The following is a 25,731-nucleotide window of genomic DNA, read 5'->3' as shown; positions in this document are numbered from 1 at the left end:
CACTCTGTGTAGCTGTTTTTCTCCGCCAAATGGTTTCGCAGTTTATTCCGACAAAATTACCTCGCGAAGAGAGCGAGAGCATTCATTATGTCATATTTGGCGTGCTCTCGCAGGCGTGAAAAGTGCGGTCTTAATACACCAAGTCGTGTGCACTCAACACACAGCAAATTGCACGATTGCATAACAAAGGCAAACAATACAAGAGGTGGATAATTGAAAAATTACTCTTTGCAAGGAGAAATATGTACTTTCAAGAAACACTTTCAGTCGTGCGCTGCACAGACCTGCTTGAGTTTTTTTGTATCTTAAACCATAATTTGTCTCCGAAATCTTGCAAAATGATTTCTCTTTTTCATCGAGTTCATTTTTTTGCACTTTGACTTTATTATTAAATGCTATCGAAATGACTCAACGAAACCATAAATTTCTATCAAAGTTACAAAATTACTCCACTCCACACCCAAGAATGCGAGGATTCGTTCTCTCAAGAAAATTGCTCTCATTCATGGAGCAGCAATTCGGCAGTCTTAAAAAGCAATTTGGGAATAAGTTTACTTTGTTCCAGCATTTACTACTATTATCATAATTTTCCAAAATGCTGCTTCAAGATGCGAAAAAATGAGCAGGCCATAAAATTTTATTTGCTTCGGAGCAGGACATAAAGTGTATAGGCCAATTTAAGATGAGGAATGTGATGTCATCCCCCTCGCTGCGTTCGCGAAGATTTAAAAGCGATTTGGCACCTTTTAGTGTGGACCTTAGGTGTAGTAACAGTTTTTAATAATTCTGATAGGCTCTGCTCGTAAAAAGGCGAGCTCTGAAAGCTTTTCGTACAGGTCGCATCGTTTTTCGAGAATGAATTGTGCGCTCGCAGTGAGTTGGGCAAGCGCACAGGATTCAGATATGTGTCCAATCTTAATAAATCTCGACGGCTATTACACTGCATCTCTGGCTCATTACGCGGCCCGACGTGCTGGTAATATAGGTTAGTAATTTATTCTGCGTGCAGAGAGATGCTATACGTATACGCGAGGTTATTATTATTATCATTACATGTGGCGAGCGGCGAATGAATTATTATTCGGCGGCACATAATGGAATTTGGGCGGGTCAAACACAATAAAATACATATTCGCCGGGGCCTCTCTCGCAAAAAAACAGGTGGTGATGATGAAATATTAGCATCCAAAGGCTGGCTCAGGCTCTCGGGACCAAATAAAAATATGAGATACCACCTGACTAGCTCGGCGAGAGAGCAGCTCGCTGTTCTTTTGCCCTATCGCGGCCGTAAATCTTATTATTAGCTGCTGCTCTAGCACTGACGTGCTGAACTGCTTTTGTCTTATTTGAATAATATGGCTTTTGCTACTGCACGCTGTGTTTTTGGCAGTTGGATCTTGAAAAATGGGCCCTGCCAAGCCCATTCATTAAGTGTTATATTTTTATTTAAATTATGCGAAGCTGAAGCATTTGCAAAATTTGTTAAATTTATTATTTAATGAGGTAATTTTACCTTAACATATCTCAAATTAAAATATATAGAGCATAATGCTTGTCATCGGATGTTATCCCTATAATTTAAAAAATAAGCTATTTAAATTTTATCTATTTTTCTTGATTTTAAAAAACATCTCGTGATATTTTAACTAAAATAAAAGGACGCTTTTAAAAATGTAAAAAAATGTTATTTTTTCTTCAAGAAATGCTTTTGATTCAACATGAGGATAGTAAAATTTTTTGGACTGCCATAAAACCAGCCTCTCAATTAGCTGGCATCGATAACGTATTTAATGCCCATAAATACCTCGTTAATGCCACCACAACATTAACACCTGAGAATATGCATTCTGCTAAGCTAGTCCATCCAGATCCAGGGCACAAACACCATCACTCACGAGCGAAATTCTCACGTTTGTGGTATTTTAAATGCTCTTGAGATCGTAAAAAAAGACTGCACGTCGACAAATGTGATAGAAAAAAATAAGGCTGCAATCGCAATGCTTGCGCAACGAACGGAATTTGTGTCGAATTTATCAATAAATCTACGATGCATTAGCAACGCCTTTCGATTCCTGTCCTCTTTCGTTCCGAACGTGATCCAATCACCTGCAAACACTGAAAGTTCGGAACCCCCAAGTGTCGCAAATACGCTGCCGATGCTGAAATAGCTATAAGGCGCGTGATGCATACGCACAAATGGCGGCGAGGGTCAACGGTCGCCAGATAAAGAAAATGCTCATTAAAAACGAGCAGCGCGTCGAGTTATTATTATTCATCTCTCCCGCTGCTGCTGATTGATCGTGATGAATGCACCCCAAGGGCTCCTGATCTTTTGCACCTCGCTGCTCCCAAGCAGACAACGCGCGATCACGCCCAGCTGCCGACTCGAGTGAGAAATATGCGGGCAAACTCCACAGGCACGCCGCTCTTGTGAGAAAGGAAAAGTGATTTTTTTATCAGCGCAATAAAATTTCGGTGCATTCAAATCCGTCCGTTTACTGCCTTGAACCGAACACTTTATTTCCTCTCCTTCTCAATCGTAAATTCAAACATCATAAAAGTCAACTTATTGAAACTTAACACCGCGCGCCGTGAGTATTGGGGCGAAATTGTCTGTCCTCCCGGGCGGCCTTAAAATTTCACTTTCCACTGTTGGTTTTTGAGCGGTTTTTATTGTTTTGAGCCACGCTCGTAAATCGGCTACATTTGATTTTCCAGGCGAGATAATACCAATTTAAACCACTCCTCATGCGTGCTAAGGACATTATGCAAATATGGATTAAAATTGCGCCGGTGCTTTTCAAAAGCGGCCGGTGTCCTCAATGAATTCCTGCCGCTCCTGAAATGATGATAACGCTGCGCAGTTTACATAAAATTCAAGTTAAGCTTTATAGCTGTGATCAATTCTTTCAACCAAAGATTGGGCAGCTTGATTAATCCAATTCAACTTCAACACTGGACAGCGTGCAATTTTGAGCGCTTCATTTTATTAGTTCTGACTTAAATGATCAAAGTGAGACCATTAAAATGGATTAAACCGTGAAGGAATAATTTGTTACGAATCTTTTATGCTGGAATATAGCTCCACAGTGATATTTTGTTGCTTACTTTTGTTAAAAAATCCTGCATAATTGGTTTTAATAGAGATTTATGAGCTTAACTAGGTATACGAAGTAATGTTTAACGTGTCTGTTAGTTCCCTAACCGCAGAATACCAGCAGAAGGTTCATTTACATTAAATCGCGAGTTCTTGATTCAAGATTGTGTCAAGCATTAAAAGCCAGTTTTTATACAAATTGGGTGTTCATAGGTCTTGGGAGGTAAGGTCTTTGTGGAGGTTCTCCCTTTTCAAGAAATCCGCGCACGTAGAGTTGTTTCAAATTTGGAGCACCGACTTTTGAGCCGGCATGCATGAGTAGCTACTGCCAAATTTGGTAAATCACGTAACAACATAGAAATGATCTACTCTTGCAGCATCTGCTCTGGAATACAACCGTCCGTAGTGGCTGCCAGGCAGGTTGGTGACTTGGAGGCACGAATCTTTCACAACCTGCTGTTCGCTTTGGTCCAAAAAAGCAGCGAAACGCCTGAGATTCCTTCGTGGTAGCATTAAGAAAAAATTCCCGACGACGAAGTGCTTCTAATCTATTCTCGAAAGAACATTATAGTCTCCTTTTTTTATTCCGAAATTAATTTAAACAAGATATCATTAACCCATCAGGCAGGCCACTGGGAAACATAAATTATCGTGTCAGAGTTTGCCTCTGAAAGGTGGGTTTGCGAGGAAATTTATCTTTGGCAGATGCTGAGTAGGAGAGGTATCATCTTCGCGGCAAATTTGCCAGCAGAAGTCTGCATCTCTCCGACGAGACGCCCGATCATTAAATTATTATAACACTCTGCGATGCTGCTCCCGGGATGATATTCGCCGAGCATGCCGCTCCCAGAAGCTGGAAATCGTAAATAAATTCCAACCGTGGCTCTTATAGCTCTATATATTAATTGAAAAGTCGCGCGAACACCCGAGTTTTCGCTGTCCGAAATGGTAACACGTGTTTGTATATTGTGACGCTGGCACGTAGGGAAAGCAATTAAGATGTCAAAATATTTGAGAGCAGCTAACCTTGACAGCAGAAGAAATTCGCCATTTCTGCGTTATTTCCATAAGTGAGTTTTGTTGTTTTCGCCATGAAAGGAGATTTACTTTTATAATCATGACCGCGGCACTCCTATATGCTCCGTGTATACAGGATGCGGGTCGAGCAAAAAATCACTTTCGGTTTCGGTGATTCTTCATTCAAGCGTACTGGTATAAGCTCGGAAGGGAAAGGAGCATTTTTAAATTATAATGAGAAGCGTGCTGTTTAATTTGCAGATTCACTGCTTTAGCACCAGCAGAGAAAGTGGTTCGATTTACTTCTCATTCATCTTGAGCCCGTTAATTTTTTAGTTTGTCTTGACTTTTTAATGAAGATATGCTGCTGGCAGTGATTGCTCGCTGGCAGATCAGGTTACGCTGCAGCTACGCGCGTCTTTGTGTGTATAATATGTCGCGTGTTCGAAAAAAAATACGCTCAGGCAGCAGAGAAAGTGATCCGAAATATTTATGGTCGCTGCCTGCTGGGCCCTGAAGATCTTTCCTTATCCTGTAATCACCGAAATTTATCTCCGCGCTGTCTCTGCTTATATAAAAATGTTACTGACGATTCGACCTTGTGATTTAATTGTTCCCTTTCTATTGTTTCAGGTAAGTGGAATGAACTGCCGAGAAAAGCGAAATTCTGACATTGATGCACGACCTCTGGAAGACAAACGGAGATTCTTCTCTGTGTCAAAAGCATGCGGTAATGCTTTTTATAGAGTATGCTCGACTGTGACGTGAGTAGAGCGTTTCCAATTTGTGATGTTCCCGGCTTGATTCAAGAGTGTTTCGAGACTCACTCGATGAAATTAACTCTAGACTTTGAGAAGCTATGCAGGCACTAAGGAATAATTTTTTTCCAGTCGTATTACCTGATGTAACTGTTTCCCAACAAATTAGAAATAGGCTTCAGCGCATAACACCACTTTTCGCGTTATATGAATTGACCGCACTCGTTCATAACCAATTAGTCGAGAAGACAGAGAGCAATTAAGTGCGCACTGTGCCGAGCACCTTTTTGCGGTTTCCTGTTCTCCGAACAGCTGCATAATTAATCTGAAGAAGACTGCGATTCTAGTATTTCGAGAAATGGTGATACACAGCTGACGTCTCCTCTGACACCTACAGTTCAAATCGATCGAGGCAGAGATGCTAATAATAGGCAGGAAACTCGAACCTGCATCATTTTCTCGGTGATGTAGAAATCACACAGCGAGAAATGTCGAGGAAAGAACGGACAAACAGTCCTCATGGAAAACCACACCCGCTCCGCTTTTTTCTCTTCTGCGGTGATCGATAATAAATATTGCCTTTTATTATCGAGGTTTGGAGAAATTTCCGATTGCTCTGCTTGTTTACAGTTGGAGAAGGAGAAGAACAATCGAAGGATGCGAGAGTGCGTGTGACACAAATTACCACTTGGGTCTCAATGACGTCATAAATTACATAAAGAACGTACTGTGTGCGAGTTGGAACAAACCTTTTCTATTTTTGTCGCAAGTTCAAGGCTTCCGAGGTACATCTCCATAGAAAGTCTTCACCGCAAGTTTGTGCGCGCAGCAATTCCCATCTTTGGTGTTTTTCTATTTACTGTCACTTTCGGTTGTCTTGTTGAGGAAAGAGCAGATAATAAAAAAGGGGCTCTTTCGAGATGTTAAAGAGGAAATAATTTATGGATGGAATAAGAAAACATCTTCAACTATTCATTCCAACATTTTGTGCAGAGAGGAAAATAACCAAATTGATCCAGAACTTTGATCATTATTCTTTCTGTGCACAAATTTTCAGAATTATAGTCAATGCTGGCCGTAGAATTATGGAAATCGCTTTTAGGAATTTTTCCTATTTATCATTTTAAAATTTTCAATTTTACTGATCTATAGTAACCCATAAATCCCTTAAGGATGAAATATGAATTTTACTTTTACTTTAGTAATTTTTAAATTACCTTCATGCTGTAGCAAAAAAAATCAAATGCATTTGGTCCTATGCAGTCTTATGAGCGTCTCGTTATTTATCGTTTTGTATTTTGTTGCATGCAATATGTGCAGTACACCTTTGTCTGCTAAACGAGATGCAAATTTGTGCTGGCTTCTGGCAAACAAGGAGCTCGTCGTCTGGCTATGCTGCTCATTGGTAAAACAAGCGAGCGTGAAAAATTGAAAGTGACATGCATGCTCGCGGTGCAATGTCAACCGTGTGCTTTCTGCAGCCAACTATATTATTTTTACACGAACTGAAACAATGCACGCCAGCCGGAATCACGCTGCTCCCTTGTGTAATCCTTTTAACACCGCTCGGCTGCAGCTGCAGCATTTCGTCTTGCCACTGCTTATTCGGAATACATACGCTGGCCTCTGCTCATCGTGCGGCTAATGACGAAGGTTGACATATGCAGCATGCAATCGTTATGAAAAGCGGCTTAAGAGAGATATTCTCGGAACACACTGGCTCGAAAATTCCTCGCACCACTATAATCCGAATTATACAATTTCCTTGCTCGTTATTGTTTGTCTCGTATACTTTTTACGAGCAACTATATGCGAGTCTCGACAAAAGGCAGAGGAAATCGCATTACGATTTTCGCATTGGCTGCCGAGTGAATGATGAATCAATTCTGAACGCCCGCGGATTTGCTTCCTGGACAAAAGGCTGGTTTAAAATCCACACGGCCACATCTAAACTGATTGGATCCGGCAGCAATCGATTTTTATTCAAATCCGCACTGGTGTTCATTCTCGCTTTGATACAGATGAAATCTCGGTCTGGTCCCATTTTATTTTCGTTTTATTGCGAAAGCTCCGTTATTTGTATTTGTCGACAATATAGCCGTCCACTTTGATTTACTCTCGATCAGATTCGAATGACCGCATAAAAAAGTGGCGAGAACATAGGTTCCCACTCTCTCTCCTGATCGCGTAGAGCATCCTCTCGGCTCTAATTTTGGGCAGGGTAAATTCGCCGCCGCCTTAATTTATTAACTCGTATCGTGATAGTCATTAGGCAACAACGGCCGTTCACCTGCCGTGGAGACAGAGAGGCCAAAACACGACCTGCGTGCCCACCGCTTAATTAATTTACAGAACCAAATCGGTCACACCTATCGTGCCCATTAATTATTTCACTTTTGATTTCGATCAGCAGGATAAACGCGCGCAGAACAATACGCGAATAAAGATTCCTCTCTTTGTATAGTTCGCGTCTGTCGGCCATGCTCCAGATTTTTTGCAACGCGGCACGATACAGCGAGACAAAGGGACAAAAGCGGCTCGCGGCTGGCGCCCGTCAATCGGAGAAAAAATTGTCAAAAGCTGCATACACCAGTTTGCCGCCTTGACCTTATGGGCAGCAGCCGTAGAATGAGTTCTTTTGTGTTCTGCTTATTCCGTAGCCCCGAGTCGCGAGCTGTGAGAAAAAACACTCGACTGCTGTGCCGCGTGGAAATTGAAAAAGCCTTTTCTCACACGACCTGCAGGCGCCAGAATGTGTTTTCGGACCTTGTGGGAAGCCGGTTGTCCGTATCTCAGGAAATATTAGCATTTTCAAGTGTTTTCCTCTCCACTTTAGCTAATTTGCTCGCGATGAAGGTGCTGATTTTGAGCTTAAATGGAAATGAATGAGTTGTTATTGCTGCTAAATTGTTGGGACTCAAATTTTAAATTATAGGTCCGAAAAGATTCCATACAAATCTCCTGATGAGTTACGTTATTAATCGTTACTAAAAATTTCAAACTTGGTTATGTTACCGTCATAACAGGCTGTTGAAATGTTCTCGAAATTTCGTTGAAATTGCGTTGAATAACAAGTGGTGTAATAATAAAATGGATAAATTATGGCTTTGGAGCGTATACGCTCACAAGCCTGACGACAGCAAATGTTTTGTCGCAATGGGAAACCGTAAGGTGACCCTCCATTATGAGATTTTCCTAAAAATAAACACACCTCCTCTCAATGGAGCCGTACCAGGAACAAGGAACGGGAAAACTGAAAACATGCTCGTCTGCTGCGTGATCCATTCCCGAAAATAAACACTCCCACAACACGTGTACAAATTTGAAGGGACTGTATGTGCGCCGCAGCCAAAATTGTATCTGCACCTTATGCCTTGCCATTGTCTCCGCAGATTAAAATCTTATTTGCATTTTATGCAAATCAGCAGACGACGGGGTAACAAAACACACAAAACACACGGACAAGAGTTCACAATGTCACAAAATGCACGATGAGCTGCGCTGAAATTATTTCGCAGACGAACCGTATTTGAAACAAGAAATCTACAGTTATGCCAATCGTCCGGCATTCTGATTGCAGCCGCTAAAAAATCCAAACTGCTAACTGCTCAGTGGCTGCGAACAATGAAATTAGCAAAGAACAAAAAGCAGCGGCAGCATCCATGCACCGCGTCCGACGAGCCTTAATTCTCTCGTTATTTTCCATTCTCTGCCCATCATGCGAGCGGCAAAATTAATGCAGATGAATTTCGAACAAGGAGGCGTTTCCCTTTGTTCCACCCCTTTGAGTGTGTAAGCTAACAATTGCTCGCAGATCAGCGAACAAAAAGTATTTCAAAAAGGCGCTCCACCCTGTCACGGTGACAAATGGGAGGCGCAAGGTCACCTCCGCTAATAAATCACCCATAAAGCCGCGTGCTTTTTGCTTTTTGCGGATCAGATCGAATGGGAAAGCGAGCACGCCGCTTCAGCAGGCGCAAATTATGAGATGATGCAACCGCCAAGCAGGCAGACGACACCCTTCTCGCGCACAATCAGAGGTAATTGACTCTTTCGCCCGCTGGATGTTGGCAGTGAAGACTCTGATTCAGCACGGTGGATCTTCTCTTCGCCGAGCGATTTATCTCGATGTACAGAATCGGCCGCGTTCCGAGAAGGAAAATTTATTAAAATACAAGATCGCAATCTGGAAATATCAACGCGGGCATATTTTTCTCGTGCAGATCCATTGATTGCACGTGTGGGAAACATGAATGGAGGATTCTTCAGGCTGTCTTTGCGTGTTATTAGCTGCTTTCAGCTTTGCAATACTCCATGTTTTTTTTTTAAATTTCGATATCATTAACTTTAATCATTAAGTTTTATTTGATTTGTAGTTTCTCAACACATAAAATGCTTTTGGTGACTCAAACTACTAACGTAATAATATTAAAAAAATATGGTTAGGGGAAGTCAAAAATCGATATTTCCACATAATCAGCTTCTGTTTTGATTCGTTCTTACCTTATTTTATTTCTGCTTTTTTTGCTCTTTTTATCCCTGTCCTCTTGGACCGGGAAGGGCGCGCACTGCACTAGCACGAATGCTGAAACCCGGGTCCCAATAACACCGTGAACGGATAACATTGGCGCACCAGCCCACTGAAGGGCCACTTGACTCCGCACCGAGGACTGCATTGAAACGCTAGACATTCGTCCCGTGAAGCCAAAGCCAAATCACGCATGCTGGAAAGGTGCAAACCAACAAGTAGCGTTTTTCATTCAACAAGCAATACTCAAACTAGCAGACGCTGCTCATTTGGTCTAGCTCCAACTATTGGGAAGGGTTAAAAAGGTTTATCAATCTAAATATTTGCTCCTCACAAATACCGTCGTAAACTTTGAACCAGCGCCGTAGGAAAGCAGCGTTTTTATCTCAAAAAGCAGCCTTCTCAGGGGGAGGCCATAAAAATAAGTGGCTTTTACCATGCAGCGAGCAGTTTGTTGCCCAAATTAACACTCGCAGCAATAAGCCAGAAGAAAGAGGGTGGCAGCGTGGCTCAGTTTATGTAAATAAAACAAATAAACCGCTCCATTCTGCTTGTGGACAACTTCTTTTGCCTGCAGATCGAAAATTCCTCCAGCACCCCCGCGGGAATTTCAATTACAAACACCAAATGGTGAAATAATTTGACGTGGGTTGGAACTTTATTCCCCCTTTTATTCAAATGAGCTAAGGTCTGGCCGCCTCCTCGTCGTAAACAATTTTATCCACATATTTTGACCTTTCCCAACCGACGCCACCATTGTTGGACGCAGCCGCGGGGTTGGTTGGTGCACGATAGACGCTATAAATTAGAGGAATATGGTTTTGGCGCCCGGACCACTCCACTAGGAGCCAGTCTTCTTAGTTGCTCACCCGCCCCAAGATCGAGTTGCATCAGCTCCGCATCAAAACTGGCGTTTTGTTTGCTGATATGATACACCAGGACCGGATCCTGACACCGTCAATTTCAGTCGCGTTCATGTTGCACCACAGTAGTCTGGATTATCTCACTGGAAACGATGTAACACCATATTTATAATAGGCCGTAATGCCAGGGGTGTGGGTTGGTTTCACCTCCACATGATATTTTTTTGTCTCAGGCGGTTCCCTAACTGCGGTGTTATTGCTTATAAAGACACGTTTTTCCTTGAAGGGAGAAATTGACTTCTCCTAAAATGTTTTTTGTTTAGAAATTGATTCCCAGTTTATTTCATAATTTTTATAAGTTGGAAGCATGTCCCAATTTAATGTGATTTGACAGCTTAAATTTACTCGACCTAAATAGAGAAATTGTGCTTGGTCACTTCATCTAGTTAAACAAATGGGCCGGCGGCGGTGGCTGGAGTAATTCGCAGTATATGATCAACGAGAAAGCTCCCGCTTTTTTATGTCTGCCGCTAATGTGCTCTCACACACACGCAAAAAACAACAATTCCTCCGAGTGCCGAAAAAAGCAGCTCTGGCGGCGCACAAACGAGTCTTTTGTTTTAACTGGAATGCTTCAGGAAATGAAGCGCGAGATTAAAATTTAGATGGAGTGGATCGCTCGCGTTTTACAAGCGGCGCATTTTTTTCTCCCCCGGTTCGAATTTCGGCCAGCTCAACTGGGAAATTGTTGCATTGGAAGTTGCTGATGCACAAAAATAGGGATCTGTTAGGCATAAAATGGAACCTGCAGGTGGAACGCCAATTTGAAGAAAAAATAGAAAGAGACACATTAAAACAGCCTGTGTTGCGTCCCCTTCGAAGAATCACATCTTTTGTTGGTGGAGTGGAGAAGAAAATATCAGCCCGTCTAGGAATTTAACTACTCTCAGATGGACGAATTCGTCTTCTGGTAGCAATAAAATGGTCCATTAAAATGCACAGAATAGTTCTGGAAGTCGTAAAGTAACGCAATCTAACATTTTTGAGGACGAGTTTCAAAGCCGCATCGGCAACGATCGGTAGTTTTTTTTTAATAATTAGTCACTCGCGGCATGCGGAAAGAAGTAAAACTCGAAATTTCGCATCTTTGACGTGGGTCAATGGCTCTGTATACATATGATGAATATTGATTAACTTTCACTACCGCGCAGACAACAAGTGCAAAAAGCTTTTGGCGCTTGCATAAAAAGCGTCAAAAACAACTCGGACTCGTTTCCTGTTTAATATAAATCAGCACGCACGTCTTAATGATTAGCTCGCGGAGTGTTTTTTTACGTTGATCGCAAAGCCGCGAGAGCTTTCATGATCAACTTTTGAGTTGCCGGTTGCCGCGAGCCCGAGCCAGTGAGGCGGAGAGAGTGAAAAATATTTCTCGTGCCTGCCACTACGCGGCGGAACAGCGTTTTCATAGGGAGATGCGCGTTCAAATCCACCGGCGCGCCTCAACAATTCAGTTTCGGTATCAACTCGAAGCGGAGAACAAGTGTTGGTGCCGTTTGCGGTCGCTTCTCTCGCCGGTTCCAGCCGTTGCAGCATCCTAGCTGACTGGTGCCTTTTCGTATTCGTGCCGGGTTTCGTTTGTTTGTGTGCTGGTGACACTCTTGCTGAATTTGCTGTCGCCGCAATTTGCAGACGTAGACGAATCAAGTGATTATTTAGGAATTTTATTTGCTTGCTGTACAAACTCGCAGCCCAGTTTCTGCCTGTGAAATTTGTCAGCAGTTTATTTCTTCGCCATTGGTACACCCTAGCCCGTGGAGTTCGTTTTGTGGATTTACTCACACTGATAAAGGTAATATACCAATTCTGCTACTTTATACTAATTTTTGTATAACTTCAATTCTTTATTATGAGTCGTAGTTTGCGAGGAAATTTTCTGGATCAGCTTTTTCTGGCCTTAACTCTCACTGAGTCGCAAGATGATTTTAAATTATATAGGCAACCAACAAACGAAAGATATTTAATGAAATTGAAAATCAGATTTCCACCTTTATTATTTAATTTTTCTAGATAGATATTGTTCATGAAAAAAATGTTTCTGGTGCTAGTTTAGTTATTGTTCTAAATAACCAAGATATTGAAACATAAAATTGTTAGGCGTTTCACACAATTTGATTAAATATTAAATCCCCAAGAGGTAATTTTATTTTTGTAACATATTATAATTAATTAAAAAAGTTAAAAACAGATTACTCTCCCCTTGAATATGTAATTGTTTTTAGATCAGCTTTGATTTTGTTCAGTGCCGTTGATGAAGAATCCAATCAAAACCTTATCTGCTTCATTATCCGAAAATTATGCAAATTTAATCCGCTTAATGGCTCGAGATCTGATCTAAATTATCTCATTACTTCGTCTCGGAAACTTAATACACAAACAAGATGAATACACACACGCAATTAGAATCAGTAATGAACAAAAAAGCGGGCAGGAGGAAAATGCTGCGCCGCGGACCACCAGCAGCGGCGCAACCAAGCAGGCGTCGTCTCATTCGAGCTGCCTGCGTGGTGTTGTATATTTTCATTGAGACTATATGAGAGAACGCAGATAAGAAAGGGAGCAAGTGAGAAAGGGAAAAGCTGCGTTCAAATAATGAAAAAACACACATGTGCACTGCTCTTCTTGTCTTAACACCGCCGCAGCTCTGCAGTATTTATTTAGAAAAATGCATACACGCACGCACTCATCAAATACGCCTCTCAGAGCGAGCTCGAATTTCCAGCAGCCTGCAAGGTTTCCGCTGGGAAATTCATGTCGCCAACTCACACACGAGTTGAATCGCGTGATCCCAAGCAGCAGCCACGACGGGGGTAATGACATTAATTAATTGGAGATTTCACAGCAGATTTTTAATTCATTTGTGAAGTGCTGCAAAATCCACACGCTTTAATTCCGAACAAGGCCTTTTGAGAGTAATTAATCTTGAGCAATGTGTAATTAAATGCTCTTTATTGCTACCTGTGAGATACTTGAAGGGACTGATGAGGAGCATTAAAGCGTTATTACGGTCGCACATATTCCGCCCCAATATGGAAAATCTACTTTCTGTTCTGCAGCTTTAAATCAAATTCGTAATTTGCGTGTCATTTCTGCAGGAGAACTGTTAAACAAGGGTTGAGCATTATAGTCTTTTCAACTCAAAGCGCTTTAACTGTACTTACATATTGTAAGATTAAATTTAAATTGGTGTCTGCGAAATTGAAATGTTGCCAACAGTAAGTTGAACGATTAATTTCAATATCTATCATTAAATTTGAAAATGCCATTTTAAAATGGACTAAAATGCTCGAGCCGGGTTGCGAGTGTAATGTTCCATCGCGCAGTGCAGATAATCACATGCTGAAACTGGTCAAGTCGCAAAGCGCAGCATAGAAGAATCGCTCTCGCTCTTGTGCTTCCTGCTGCTGTGTAGCTGCTGTTGCTGCTGCTCTTCTCGCGGAGGAATGACCCAGCAGCAATATAATATGAAACAAGTGTAATTCTAATTACTCGCACATGCAGATCTTGATGCTGCTACGGCCGAGCTGCCAATAAAAACACAAAAAGACGCACGATTGTTGGCTTTCTCGGAAATATTGGAATTCATCTCTGCGCGCAGCGGCAATACACCGGCTGTAAGCGATGATAATTTGCGGCGGAATTCATGCATACGCGACTTCCCACTTGAATTGAAAACATATGTGCATTTTTCGCGGCTGCCAGACGGAGATCTGTATCAGTCTGAGAAGAATGCGGTGCCAATGCGGAAATTTGCGTAGCATTGACTCACGTGAAAAAAACACAAATTTTACGACTTTGCGCCGTGAAATAATTCAGTCGCATCTGAAAAGTCGATCCATTACATCATTTGTGACCATTTGAGCGGTACTTGTGCAGTTGCGTATAATCGCTTTTAATCGGCACTGCAGCCTTGACAACTGCTGACCGTGTAAATTACGTGTGAGCATGCCCAAAATTTGCTAAAACACCTGATTTTAGCAGTTTCGGCGCACCTCCTAGGTCTAGGTTCCCAACATGGGACGAAACTACTTGCGTATTCAGCCATTTTCGTTTTCAATTAAGGAATGTTGATTATAACCAAAAATAGCCGCGCCAACAAAAATAATTTCTCAGCTTGTATGGATCGACCGGTGCAGCAGCTCTTTAAACGAAATTCCGCCGACGCCGCCGCTCATCTTCCCGAGTCACCTTGACTGTCAGGCAGGTGAAGCGGATTCCGTAACTAATTTCTTCTATTTAGGTGAATAATAGACCAGAGTCGCTGGAGCCCCAGCCAGGATGGCGAATATATATGAATTTATATAAAGCCGCGCGCCGGTGTCTGTCACCTTATAGCCGTCATTTTCCCAGACGCCCATTCATTTTTTTGACGAAAAATACATAACGATCAACACAATACACAAGCTGAGCTCTATGACTGACAGAAGCATTCAAAATCAAGGCTGTGAATAAGACGTGTCTGAATCTGACAAATAAATAGCAAAATTCATCGTATAACTTTTATTGGATGAAACGAATCGCGCATATCTTCCTGTAAATCGAGATCTCAAAATCCTTGAGAGCAAACGCCAATTGCAGTGGATATCGTGCCTTGTGTGGGAAAAGGAAAACTCCTGCTTTCATTAATCGAGCCTGACACTTAGTTTGATTCCATATTTCCCGTCCAAGGGAAGATTCACGCCCATGTTAGTCCACAGAGTGACCTCCACACCACAAGCTGGAGAGAAAAGGTCACAGGTGTTTGCTCTCTTCTCGCGTGCATTTAGATTCCTGTGTGTGTGCTATTACATTAAAAGCATCTCCCGAGCTGGATTAAAAAAGTACACACACACACAATTTCGAAGCGGACGGCTCGCGCGTTTTATCTCGAAATAATTTATTTTCTACCAACACTCTTGTCCGCGGTGACACGAGAACGATACAAGTTGAAATACTCCCCGACGCCTCGAAAATGCATTTCGGTCTATTTTTGGACATAATTTGAATGCATCAACGGAACCATTCTTGAGCGTCTATTTCTGGACGAACGCATTTCAAGGGCGGCTGACTATATAAAACAGATTAGGAACCGTTTTTCGACAAAAGGCACACACGTCCGCAGTGAAAGTTACGCGCACGATCCAATTGAACACGAAATTAAACGGAGGATTTACTGCACCAGCGATTGGAATCTTTTTCGGCTTGTCAACTTGAATCGCCGGGCATAACTTCCTTACTTTATTATTTGTGCTGGCGAGCGAATTAAGCAGGAGCAGCTCAGCCTGAAAACCAAACAAACCGCATGAATGCAAGGAGTTATAAAGCCGGTGCGTGGATTCGTATCGGTTTGTGCTGCTTGTATTATAAATAAAACAACACGCCACACCGAGTACATAAAATAAATTGGTTCAATTTAAAGCTGGCGTGGAAGAAGCGTCAGCCAGCAAGAGCGTTAACCCTTTCAGCCTCGGCCAGAGAGAAAATTAATTCCACGGATAACGAGAGCTAGTACCGCATTTTTGTTTTGTTTGAATGGGTTTTAAGAGGGCAAAAAGCCTTCATTGTCGGCCGAGCTTGCATGACCAGCTCACATTTCCGGAAGGAGAGCTACTCAAAAATTAGGCATACCGTGCAACGAAAATCGATGTAGGTGGTCAGACGTTGAACTGGCCGTTCAACTTTGGCTTAATCCCATTCTAAAGATCACGTTAAAGATCAGTGCTTTTTTATTTTGCTATCATAAATTATTCAATACTTATTTCATGTCATTGTGACGAATTGCTCAAGAAACTGATGAATAAGTCAAGATCCTGCGATCTGCAGTTATTTGATAATGACCCCGGAGGGTCTTTATTACTTTGTGCTGTTTGCTTAGATCGATATAATGTGCAAGCATAATTACAAGTGATTTATGGCTGTTGAGCGTTGCAATACCCGAGCAGAGAACACAAAAGCCGTGTAGTATCAGCAGTCAAGAATGAATGAAGAAATAAAATTTTCCCGACACGGCCGTTACATTCAATTAACCACTGTAATGAGCGAATAAATAAACGTGAAGAAACGCGAGGACCTCTTAACCCGCAAAGGCTGCCGTGGTGTACATTGCACGGGCCGCGTAATTAGCCAGCTTGGTTGTGCAAATCGACCCGAAAGTGCAGTTAATTGCCTCAAATCAACGAGTCACTTGCGGTTTCGTGGAGACGATCAAGGCTGGCTGACCGAGACCATTTCTGAGTATATAATTCGTGTGACATTGGCAGTTTGCATTCCGCAGAGGTTTGCTAGCGCAACCTCGGATAATAAATCCGAAACGGGGACATTTACGCAAAGAGTAAAGCTGCGGCGAGTATTTGGGATTATTGTCTGCTCGTGATTACATAAATTAATTATCATTATTTGCTACTAATTCACTTTTTCTCACGCACAGTTTTAACGAGCAGTATAAGAAGATGTAATCGTAAAACTTTTAATTTAAAATTTTACAGACGCGTTGGCTGGGATGTAAAAAAAAGCTCATTTAGTGCACCAGCTGAATACAGCCCCTCTTGCAGTCAATGTTAATTAAGGAATTTCGTTCTGAGGAGGCATAAAACGGGCAGTAAAATCAGCCACGGCTTCTGGTGCCAGAGGAATGTGCGTTTCTTATTATTTGTCCATATTACGTATTCATCAGCAGACGCCCAAGAGTGTGTGTGTATTTATTTTTTCTCAGCACGCCACGCGAAATTTATGTTTTTACACACGAGCTGCAGGAGATAAAAAACGGCAGAGGACAACAAACGCGGGGATTCTGCGCTGGTTGGAATATAAAGGGGCGGATGTGTGTGCAGAATCAGAAATGGCTGAATATGGTCGAGAGGAGCTTTATTATATTGCTTCTTATTCACAAAATCCAATCGCAGAGAATGAAGAACATCTCCAGAAGGTCCTCGAATTTGCATTTATATATGAATGTACTTTTTCTCTCCTGCTGCGGCTAGAGCGATAATTTTGTCCCCTTCAAAACCAGTTTGCATTGTGTAAGGAGAAAGAACCGCTTGGAAAAATTCTGAGCATGCCGACACAATCCAGGCAAATAGGGTATAGAACCTTTTTATCAGACAAGATAAAAACGAAAGTGGATTTTTCCATTAAAAGAGAAATAAAAACGTCCGGGGGCGTCAACAGAAATGAGTTAATTACAAATGAAAATACGCTCGACTGTCAGCAGCATCTTTTTACTGCCTATATTTTATGCATTTCCTTCGGTATCTAATTATCAAAGCAGGCACTTTTGTTTTCTACTCACACCATGATTTATATTTATAAAGCAGAGGAAGGAAGGATGGTTGTGTTTTTATTTTCCCAGCTCCTTCCTCCATCGTTTATTTCTAAACGACTGCTCTCAAGGCTCGCGCAGAGAATTCTAGCCCCTTTGTCCAACGGCAGAAATAGTCAAAACAAAGGACACGCGGTGGCAAATTGCTCGCGCGAACAGATGCAAAGAAATCCTTGGGCAGATCGGGTTGCCTGCCGGCGCGCGGTGCAGCCCTGACCTTTTCTCTCCTCGCATGCAGCTATGAGGTGAAATAATCACTATCATTGCAGGTGCAAACCTGCGACGCTGATGCTCGCGTCGAATCGGAAATTGATGTTTGCGCAGCGATTGAAAATTAGCTGGCCGGCCCGTGATACGCATCATGCAGTCGTGACAAATTATTTCCACCGTAAACATACAAGTAATTTGCCTAATGCGAGCACCCAAGGACATGTGGTGCATGCGTATATATACACGCGATTTCCATCGAATGTTATATGTACGTACTCTGTCGCACGCGCACTGCAAAAGATAAATGCCTGGCGGAGCCTATGGTTTGTTGTTGTATTTCGCCTCGGACGGGAATGAATTGATGGTTTTGCTTTTTGAGTTTGATGAATGACTGCCGGCCGTAATTGGATTAGAATTTTCAATCAGTCTGTCGATGGATATACACGTATCGTTTCGTGTATATTCCACGACTTTGATTGGGAAAGAATTTGTTGGCTGCCTTTTGAAATCTGATTCATACTAATGGCTCTAGGAAGATTGAAGGATTAGCATATTATGATTTATAATTTACGTCCACAGGTTCCTGATCAATTACTCAGCCGCGGCCTTGGATCGTGAGATAAACACTTTGTCGCGATTTTTTATGTGAAAATGTCAAAGTCACAGAAATAATTCTACTCTCTACCATTTTCCACACCCCTTTCAACCTGTCAAGCGAACAAGGTGGAGATATCATCCGAAAATAACAATGTTGTCCAGCAGGCGACGAAAAATCTCGGGAAATTATCCCGAGTGGTGGCCTTTAAGCTTCTTATTTTGATACAGCTCGCCATGGAGGCGAATATCAATTACACGCGCGCGCGCGACGCATTCCTGCAAATTAAACGAGATGGGAGGCGATTTCGCAACACGTTTCGCTAGCTAGCCATCTCCGCGGCTGGACCACGGCTCGCGGGCCACACCTAGTAACGCATGAATAAATTATCCTCCGCGCAAACACACTCACTCGCGATGGCCGCGGCTGAGCAAGCACAATTTTCTATCTCTAGCCAGCCATAAAATCCTTAAAATTAAGCGGAGAGGAAAAGGCAATAAAAGCGTCAGAAAATAATTCAGCCGGAGATAAAAACAAAACATTTGCAAATTGGAAAAGAAAAATCGCGGGCCGGCCAGAGTGGATGAATGTGTGGGTGATGACGCCATAATCTGCGCGCGGTTCCACCTCCCGCGCGCGAGAGCGAGAAGGTAAGCAAAAAGAACCGCGCAGTGAGTGAGTAGTGTGCGATGGTGAGCAAACGAGAAGGCGGCATTTATGCACACACCGAGTGCCGAGAGTAGGTTGCGAGTCGAGCGTGTAGGCCCCGAGAAAAAGACACACTCACCTGTTGAATCATTGCCGAGAGATTGCTCGTGCGAATCACGTCAGTCGGCCCGCGCGCGCTCGCTCGCGCTCCTATAGGATAATCGTGCGCCTCAAGTGAACTTGTACCACACGTTAATTGTGCCGAGCGGTTAGTGCAGTGTGCTTCGTCCTTAACCCGCATTCTGGCGACTGCCATGGATAAGTAGTGCAGTGTGCGCCGGGCAATTCGGATAATTTCGGAAAATGCCGCCCACCAAGTACGGTGGCGCCGAGGAAAAGGGCTTCAGGGACGCGTCTGCCATTCCCTACCCTGGCCTCGAGCAGCGGCTCGTGCTAGCCACCAGGAGTCCGCACATGCCTGAGCAGGTAATCAAGCAAAACCATCCGACGATTCAATTCTTTTAAACAAACTGTAAAGCCTTCAGTGAATTTTAAATTATATTTTTTATTTTGTAGGTTCTTAAGAGATTATTAATAATTAGTAGTACGTTTGGATCATGTGTTGTTTTCATTTTTAAGGTCATTATTACTTAATGTACAAAAGATTGCTGCTGTGGTTCCTAATTTGGCAAAACATCAATGAAAGAAAATTTTCAGAGCGTGTGATGATTTCATTGTAACCCAACTAATCAAGTTTATGAAATGATGATTTAGTGTTTCAACTCAAATAAATTGAGTTTGAATTGGCATAGGTCTTGTATATTTCATTTTTTAAGAATATGAGCGTTGCACTCGTCAAATTTCAAAATAAACAACAAACAAATAATATTTAATAATGTATTTTAATTTAATAAAGTAATAAATAAAGTAACACTCTAGTATTATCCAAGAAATCGTGTTGTTTGGGTCCCACAGGTAAAGTAATCTGAGAAAATTATATAATATTGTTTGTTAAAAAATATTAAATAACTATCTTGCACCTTTGAAAATATTACGACAGCAACATTTACATCGACAATCAAATTTCTTAACCTGTTAAGCAACGAATATCGAAAGCTAAAATACATTATGCACCTCGTCGTGTGTCTTTCTCAATTCAAATTACTGCATAATTGTCCTCCCCACCGCCGTGGCATTGTTTCGGTTGCAAAAATCCGTCGCAATTAATTTGACGTGAGGCTCAGATCGGTATGCGGCTCACGCATCATCGCGTGCACAATGGGCTCCGATTTTCGGCTCTCGCCCCCGTGACTCATTAGCTGAAAACCGAGCGAGCCGTCGCATTATCTGACAGTTCACAAAAAAATGCAGCAACTTCCTACTTGAAATGCACACACCACACACAGCAGCCAGGCGATACCAGGTCGAGCGTTAGAATTTCACAAGGAAACGCATCCTCCTTGGCGAGTGTATAGTGTATACGCGGCGAGATAAGGCCCCACGCGTGTTTTACTATTTCATATGTTTATGTGCACTGTGCTGGCTGGCAGTGGATGATAACGCGTGCAGAGGCCGGCCAGCTCCCGCCGTGCGCAATGAGGCCTCCGTATTGCAAATCTCGCCTTGAGCAATCGATTCGCATGCACATACACAGCAGCGCGTGTGTTTATCAACAAACGCGTGCTGCGCTTCCTTTGAAGGGAGCACTTGTCCATTCGTGACCGCGACCGTGGCTTAAGTGATTTTCGCCTGGCAGTGTCGCGAAACTGCGCAGTTTGCTTTGTGCCTCCTTCGTAAAAATGTGTTCATCTCGAGGACCGGACAAATATTCTGCCTTGCCCAAACGCCCGAGCAAAGCGAGCACCGCCCGTGAATGGGAGTTGTCCTCAATGAGCAGCACCTTTCGGTTTGCCCGAAACCACACGCTTTTTGCGCCTCGCCAAACGCGTAAAGGTGCCCGATTCTTTTCTCCTCTGTTTAGCTAGAGCATTTGTGTGCAGTTGTTGCCGATTATCTCTTTTCTTTTCGCACTCTAGAAGAGCGAGATCAAGCAAACCGCGCGCTAGGTTTGATTAGTGACGTAATCCCCTCCGGCAGCCTGCAAGGTCACCGCGCGGACCTTTTTGTGTGTTTGGCCACAGCCAATAGGTATAATTGCTTTTATGGCGATGACGACGCTTACGCGAGTGGATGGATATAAATTCCATCGCTACGCTCGGGCGAGTGGGCAAATTTTACATTATGATATTTCCACCTATGACTTTGGCAGAGGTCACCGACCAAATCGTTCTTTGCCTGCGCACCTACTAACCTTAATTTTCTTGTGTTGCAGGTAAGCCAGCCGCTTTTGCTCGCGGATCTGCATAATCAACAAACAGTGAGAACAATATGCCCGCGCGCGGGATCATTTTCGCAATCCGGTTTAACGCCGATCAAGTCGAATTCGTGTCCTTTGGCGACAAAGCATCTCTTCTTCTCGATTTGGCGCGCGTGGTAATGTATTCAGGAAACAGGTTCGCGGGGGAAATCGTGGAATGAAACGCGCGGATGGGTCACCGCGCGCGGCTTTTCGCGACTGGTGTGTATTAGCCGTCGAGATGTTTATTATTATAATCAAGAGTGGCTCGCCTTGACTCGGCTGCCTTTGGGTGTCGGAAAAATTCTTGAAATTTCCATCGACGCACATTTCGTCCCCTGCGCGTCCTCTACCAAATTGACAGCAGCCGTTTTGCGTCACTTTTACTGTCGATTTGCGCCGCTGGAGCATTTAATTGCAATTATCTAATCCTTTCGGGGCACTGCACCGCTCTATTCCGAATTTGGGCAAGGCCACCGCGACTGATCCTTATTTTGCCATTTTGTCACGTCGCATTCCGCGCCGTTCAAATTGCAAATGCACATACACGGGGCGTGTTTAATTTTCTCTTAGCGCCGCAGTGGTGTAACAATCTTTTAAAATGCGCGCGGCCGCCACTCTCACTTTCCTAAAAGATTATCATAATCGGGTGCTGTAACAATCGCTTTAGAAAAACTGTGCCTCGCCGTAATGCATCAAAAATTTCGTACCGCCAGTGACGCAAACTCTCAGTTTTACGATTAAAATTCTTTACAGGCAAAAACCCGATGCACTTACTGTAGTAACAGCGGTCAATGGACAATGTGTAAATGTAAAGCCAGGGGAAGTGAATAATAGAAGCTTCAGATGATAAGTTAAAGTAAATTACTGAAACCATTTCTGATTTCTCGTCATGGACGGGAAGATGATCACTTGTATTCAGAGTCAGCTAAGACGTGAATAGCTATAATTTGCACAACATGATGAATTTCATTCAATATGCTAGAATCGTATTGCGTTATCGGAAATACTATATTACTGTGTTGATCTTTTTAAAATGAGTCATTGTTATAGGTGAATCAGAATAATTACTTATTACTTCCGGCTTTTTCGAGTTGATCGCTTTCAAGAAAACGGCAGTTGTGCCTTTTTACACGAGCCCTCGGCCCCTGTGATGTCATTCATCTGATTGTGCTATTGCACGTAGTGAGAGTGACTTCATTGCAATCGCCTTTTTACTCCCGAACATAAAAATTCAATATAATCCCCCGCACGCCGTTGTGTTGTGTTCTCGTTACGCAAAAAAAATGCCATGCGGCGTCACGCGCAGGTGGCATTATTTTTCCCTGAGGCGATGTCACAATAACTCACTGGCTAGCTGCCTCGTGCTGCTATACACACACAAGAGTCATTAATAGATCGATTCCGACCTTCGGAAGGTCTTCCGCTGTTTTTCGTTTTTGCATCCTCGCCAGCCAAAACAAAGGAATTCCGAAAATCGGCCTGCTGTGTCGCAAATGGTCCGTTTAGCCTGAGAACGTGGCGTTTTATCTCCGAGCTGCTGAAGATAGATTAGCCCAAGCCAAAAATTACATAATTATACGGTGGCGCGGCTCTCTAATTACGCCGGCGGCCGATGAGAATCAGCTTCCACGCTGCTAATTGTGGATGCATGGCGAACAATGCGAGCCATGCGATATGCGAATCTAATGAAATACGAAATTTCCTCCAAGCCGACAACAGCAGAGGTGCCATGCGGCATCATGCATATTTAAACGCACTCTGATCTGCCATATCATGCATAATTCGAGTCGAAAACGATCTTCCAGGAATTTTCCTCGTTTTTTATGTGTCAGAAAGGCGTGTCCGTTCGTGGAACAAGCGCAGCTGCGATCATTAAAATCTAATTCATTCATTCGGCTCGCCGATTACAGCGAGTGAGTGCAACCTCGACACTTTTGCTTTTCATCTCTTCTGCGGTGGTGCATGTCATTGACTCGAGCGACAAAAAGCAGCTCGGATGCTGGAGCCGCCCTGTAACGATGCGTAATTGCATCCGATCGAGAGAGCGAGATGCTTTCTCTTTGAATTAAAGCGTTTGTCATCGCGAAAGCATTGTTTTCAGCTATTTAACGGCCTCCTACGAGAATTTGTCATCGCCCGCAGGCAGTAACGAGAAACACAAGGATATGCGACTGGTATCGACGGCTTTTTCCTTGGTCCAGATTTCGAGCACGGCCGCTGATAATTGTGTTTAAAATGCAGGAAGAAGAAAGAGGCGGCAGCAGCTGTTGTTGTCTTATTTTGATTTACGCCGCGTTTGCGGAGCGCCGCGCTGATGAAATCAAATTTACCTGCGCCGCAAGAGCTCTTTCTTTAATTTTGTTTGTTGTTGATTTTCCACTCGGAGCCATTAAGCGTGTTAATTGCCTCTTTCTGTATTTTAATCACCGCTCGCAAGAATTTTGATTAATTTAATGTGTGCAGTTTGTGTGCACCAGCCGTCTGGGGATATAAAAATGTTTTCAAGGCTGAATGTTCTATTTTTTGACATTAGCTAATTGATTCATCCACGGAGAGCAAACAGTGTGCAGGCTTTTAAACCAAAATGAAAGAGCAAATATCAGCAAAAAAGCACGTTTTGCGAAACTTTGCAGAGCTAAGCCTTTGGCAAACATCATTTCTCGTCAAGCTCCAGCATTGAAGTATTAAAACGAAGAGGCTGAATTCAAGGAACAATTTCGACAATCTTCATCACCTGTATGGCTTGAAGTAAATATATCTTATTTCAATTTCGTCGCGTGTTGTTTCAAGCACTGTTTGTATTGTTTCTTCGAATTGAACGGTGTGAGTGAATCATTCGGCATGCGAAAATTGTCCAAATTACAGCTGAAACCGCAGAAATTGCTCCTTGCCTTCTCCCTCACAGTGCTTCCTGACGGTGAAAAATACCTGTGGCTTTGCACGCATTCACTTCATCCGATTTTTGCCCCCAGAGTTTTTCACCACCCTCATTTTCACGCGGACAAAGGTGGCAAAAAGTACGGTGATTAAGCAGCAAGATTAGCAGCTGCCGCGCTAATCGGCAGAAAATGATAATCATATACGTGCAGACGCGACGCATCATTAGTATACGCTCTCGACACCGCGTACAATTTTATAAAAGTGAGATTAACATTCCGGCGCGCCGAAAAAAGCAGTTTCATTTTTGAATATTATGTGCTCGCCGGCCGCATGGGCGTGCCCGAGGGCGATTTTTTCTCAACTCAGCATGAGCAGCCGGTCACTGATCTCGCCACTTGCTTCAAAGAGATGGGCTCGCGCTTGGAAGCTGCCCGCGTACACATACATATTTATACACACACCACGCGCCGAAAAAGTCATCACGCTGCCGAATTATGCATATCAACTTTCATTTTTTACCTCTGACTAAGCGTGAGAGGCCAAATTTGGACGCTGGCGAGCCAGACAGTGTTGCCTAGAACTAGAGCCGCACTTTGTACACAGGTGAACAAACATACTTTTCAATTCTTTTTGCTGCATTTTTTAAATTAGTGTTTGCAGTCTTGTGAATCATTGCAAATTATTTTTTTAATTTAATACTCATTCATATTTTATTGGCGCTATTAATCTGTAACAAGTTAGGCATTACTCAAATTAACTCTAACTTGTTACAAATCAATGCATTTTCTCACGGTGGCATAGTTGAGGATATTTCATAGAAATAAATAATTTTGCGTTGCAATTTTCTTCCGAAAGTGGCAGGTCCGGTTTCAGCTATTCACATCAATGTAACAGCCCACGCACGTTTTCGATTATGTCCCATCGCAAGTGCAATAATGACATGGCTCTCAGTTCTGGGTAAATTTGGGAAACAAGCCGCAAACGTGCCTGCTGGTTTATTTGCTCTGGAGATGCACGTAAGAAAATTTCTCCCGAGCACGTCTCAAGGACGGAGCGCGTCAATTTGGTGGCAGAAAAATTGCATGGCTGCGCGAGATTGAAAACGAAATTCGCACGTCGCCCTGTGTAATTATGCCTCTCTCAGTGTCCGTTCGATTGATTTCAGCAGCGGCAGCGGTGGATTTGGCCAAATTACATACTCGGCGGAGTAATTACGTTCTCGTTAGCCGATGATAGAATGAAAAACACATTCACCGCGGCGCGGCCATATTTAAAGAGTGCGTTTTTCTCAGAATAGAATTTCCATGTGATTCAGCTTTGCATGGAGGAAAAGAGTGCGAATATATCAGCCTGATTAAAGGCATTTCCAAAGTGCCTCTGAGGAGGAAAGTCTGACCATACCCAGCGATTGACGTCATC

General features: G+C 42.9%; 1 protein-coding gene across 5 annotated transcripts in view; it reads left to right on the top strand.

Annotated features, from left to right (window-relative positions):
- The window catches only part of LOC135940030 (rho GTPase-activating protein 20-like), a 185,486-nt gene that overhangs the window by 131,160 nt on the left and 28,595 nt on the right, over window positions 1-25,731 (top strand). The window contains exon 1 of one of the 5 annotated variants that reach the window (XM_065484674.1): window positions 19,105-19,559. The exons of 3 other annotated variants lie outside the window; for them this stretch is intronic. In XM_065484674.1, the coding sequence (XP_065340746.1) occupies window positions 19,437-19,559 (123 nt within the window). In that variant the 5' untranslated portion in view covers window positions 19,105-19,436. Of the gene's footprint in view, window positions 1-19,104; window positions 19,560-21,446; window positions 21,567-25,731 lie in introns of those variants that run through there. One more of the 5 variants, XM_065484675.1, reaches the window with a different exon arrangement.

Source organism: Cloeon dipterum, chromosome 3 (genome assembly GCF_949628265.1).
Source record: "Cloeon dipterum chromosome 3, ieCloDipt1.1, whole genome shotgun sequence".
Taxonomy (NCBI): domain Eukaryota; kingdom Metazoa; phylum Arthropoda; class Insecta; order Ephemeroptera; family Baetidae; genus Cloeon; species Cloeon dipterum.
Note: the sequence above shows the minus strand (reverse complement) of the source record. Positions and strands in the feature narration are given on the sequence as shown.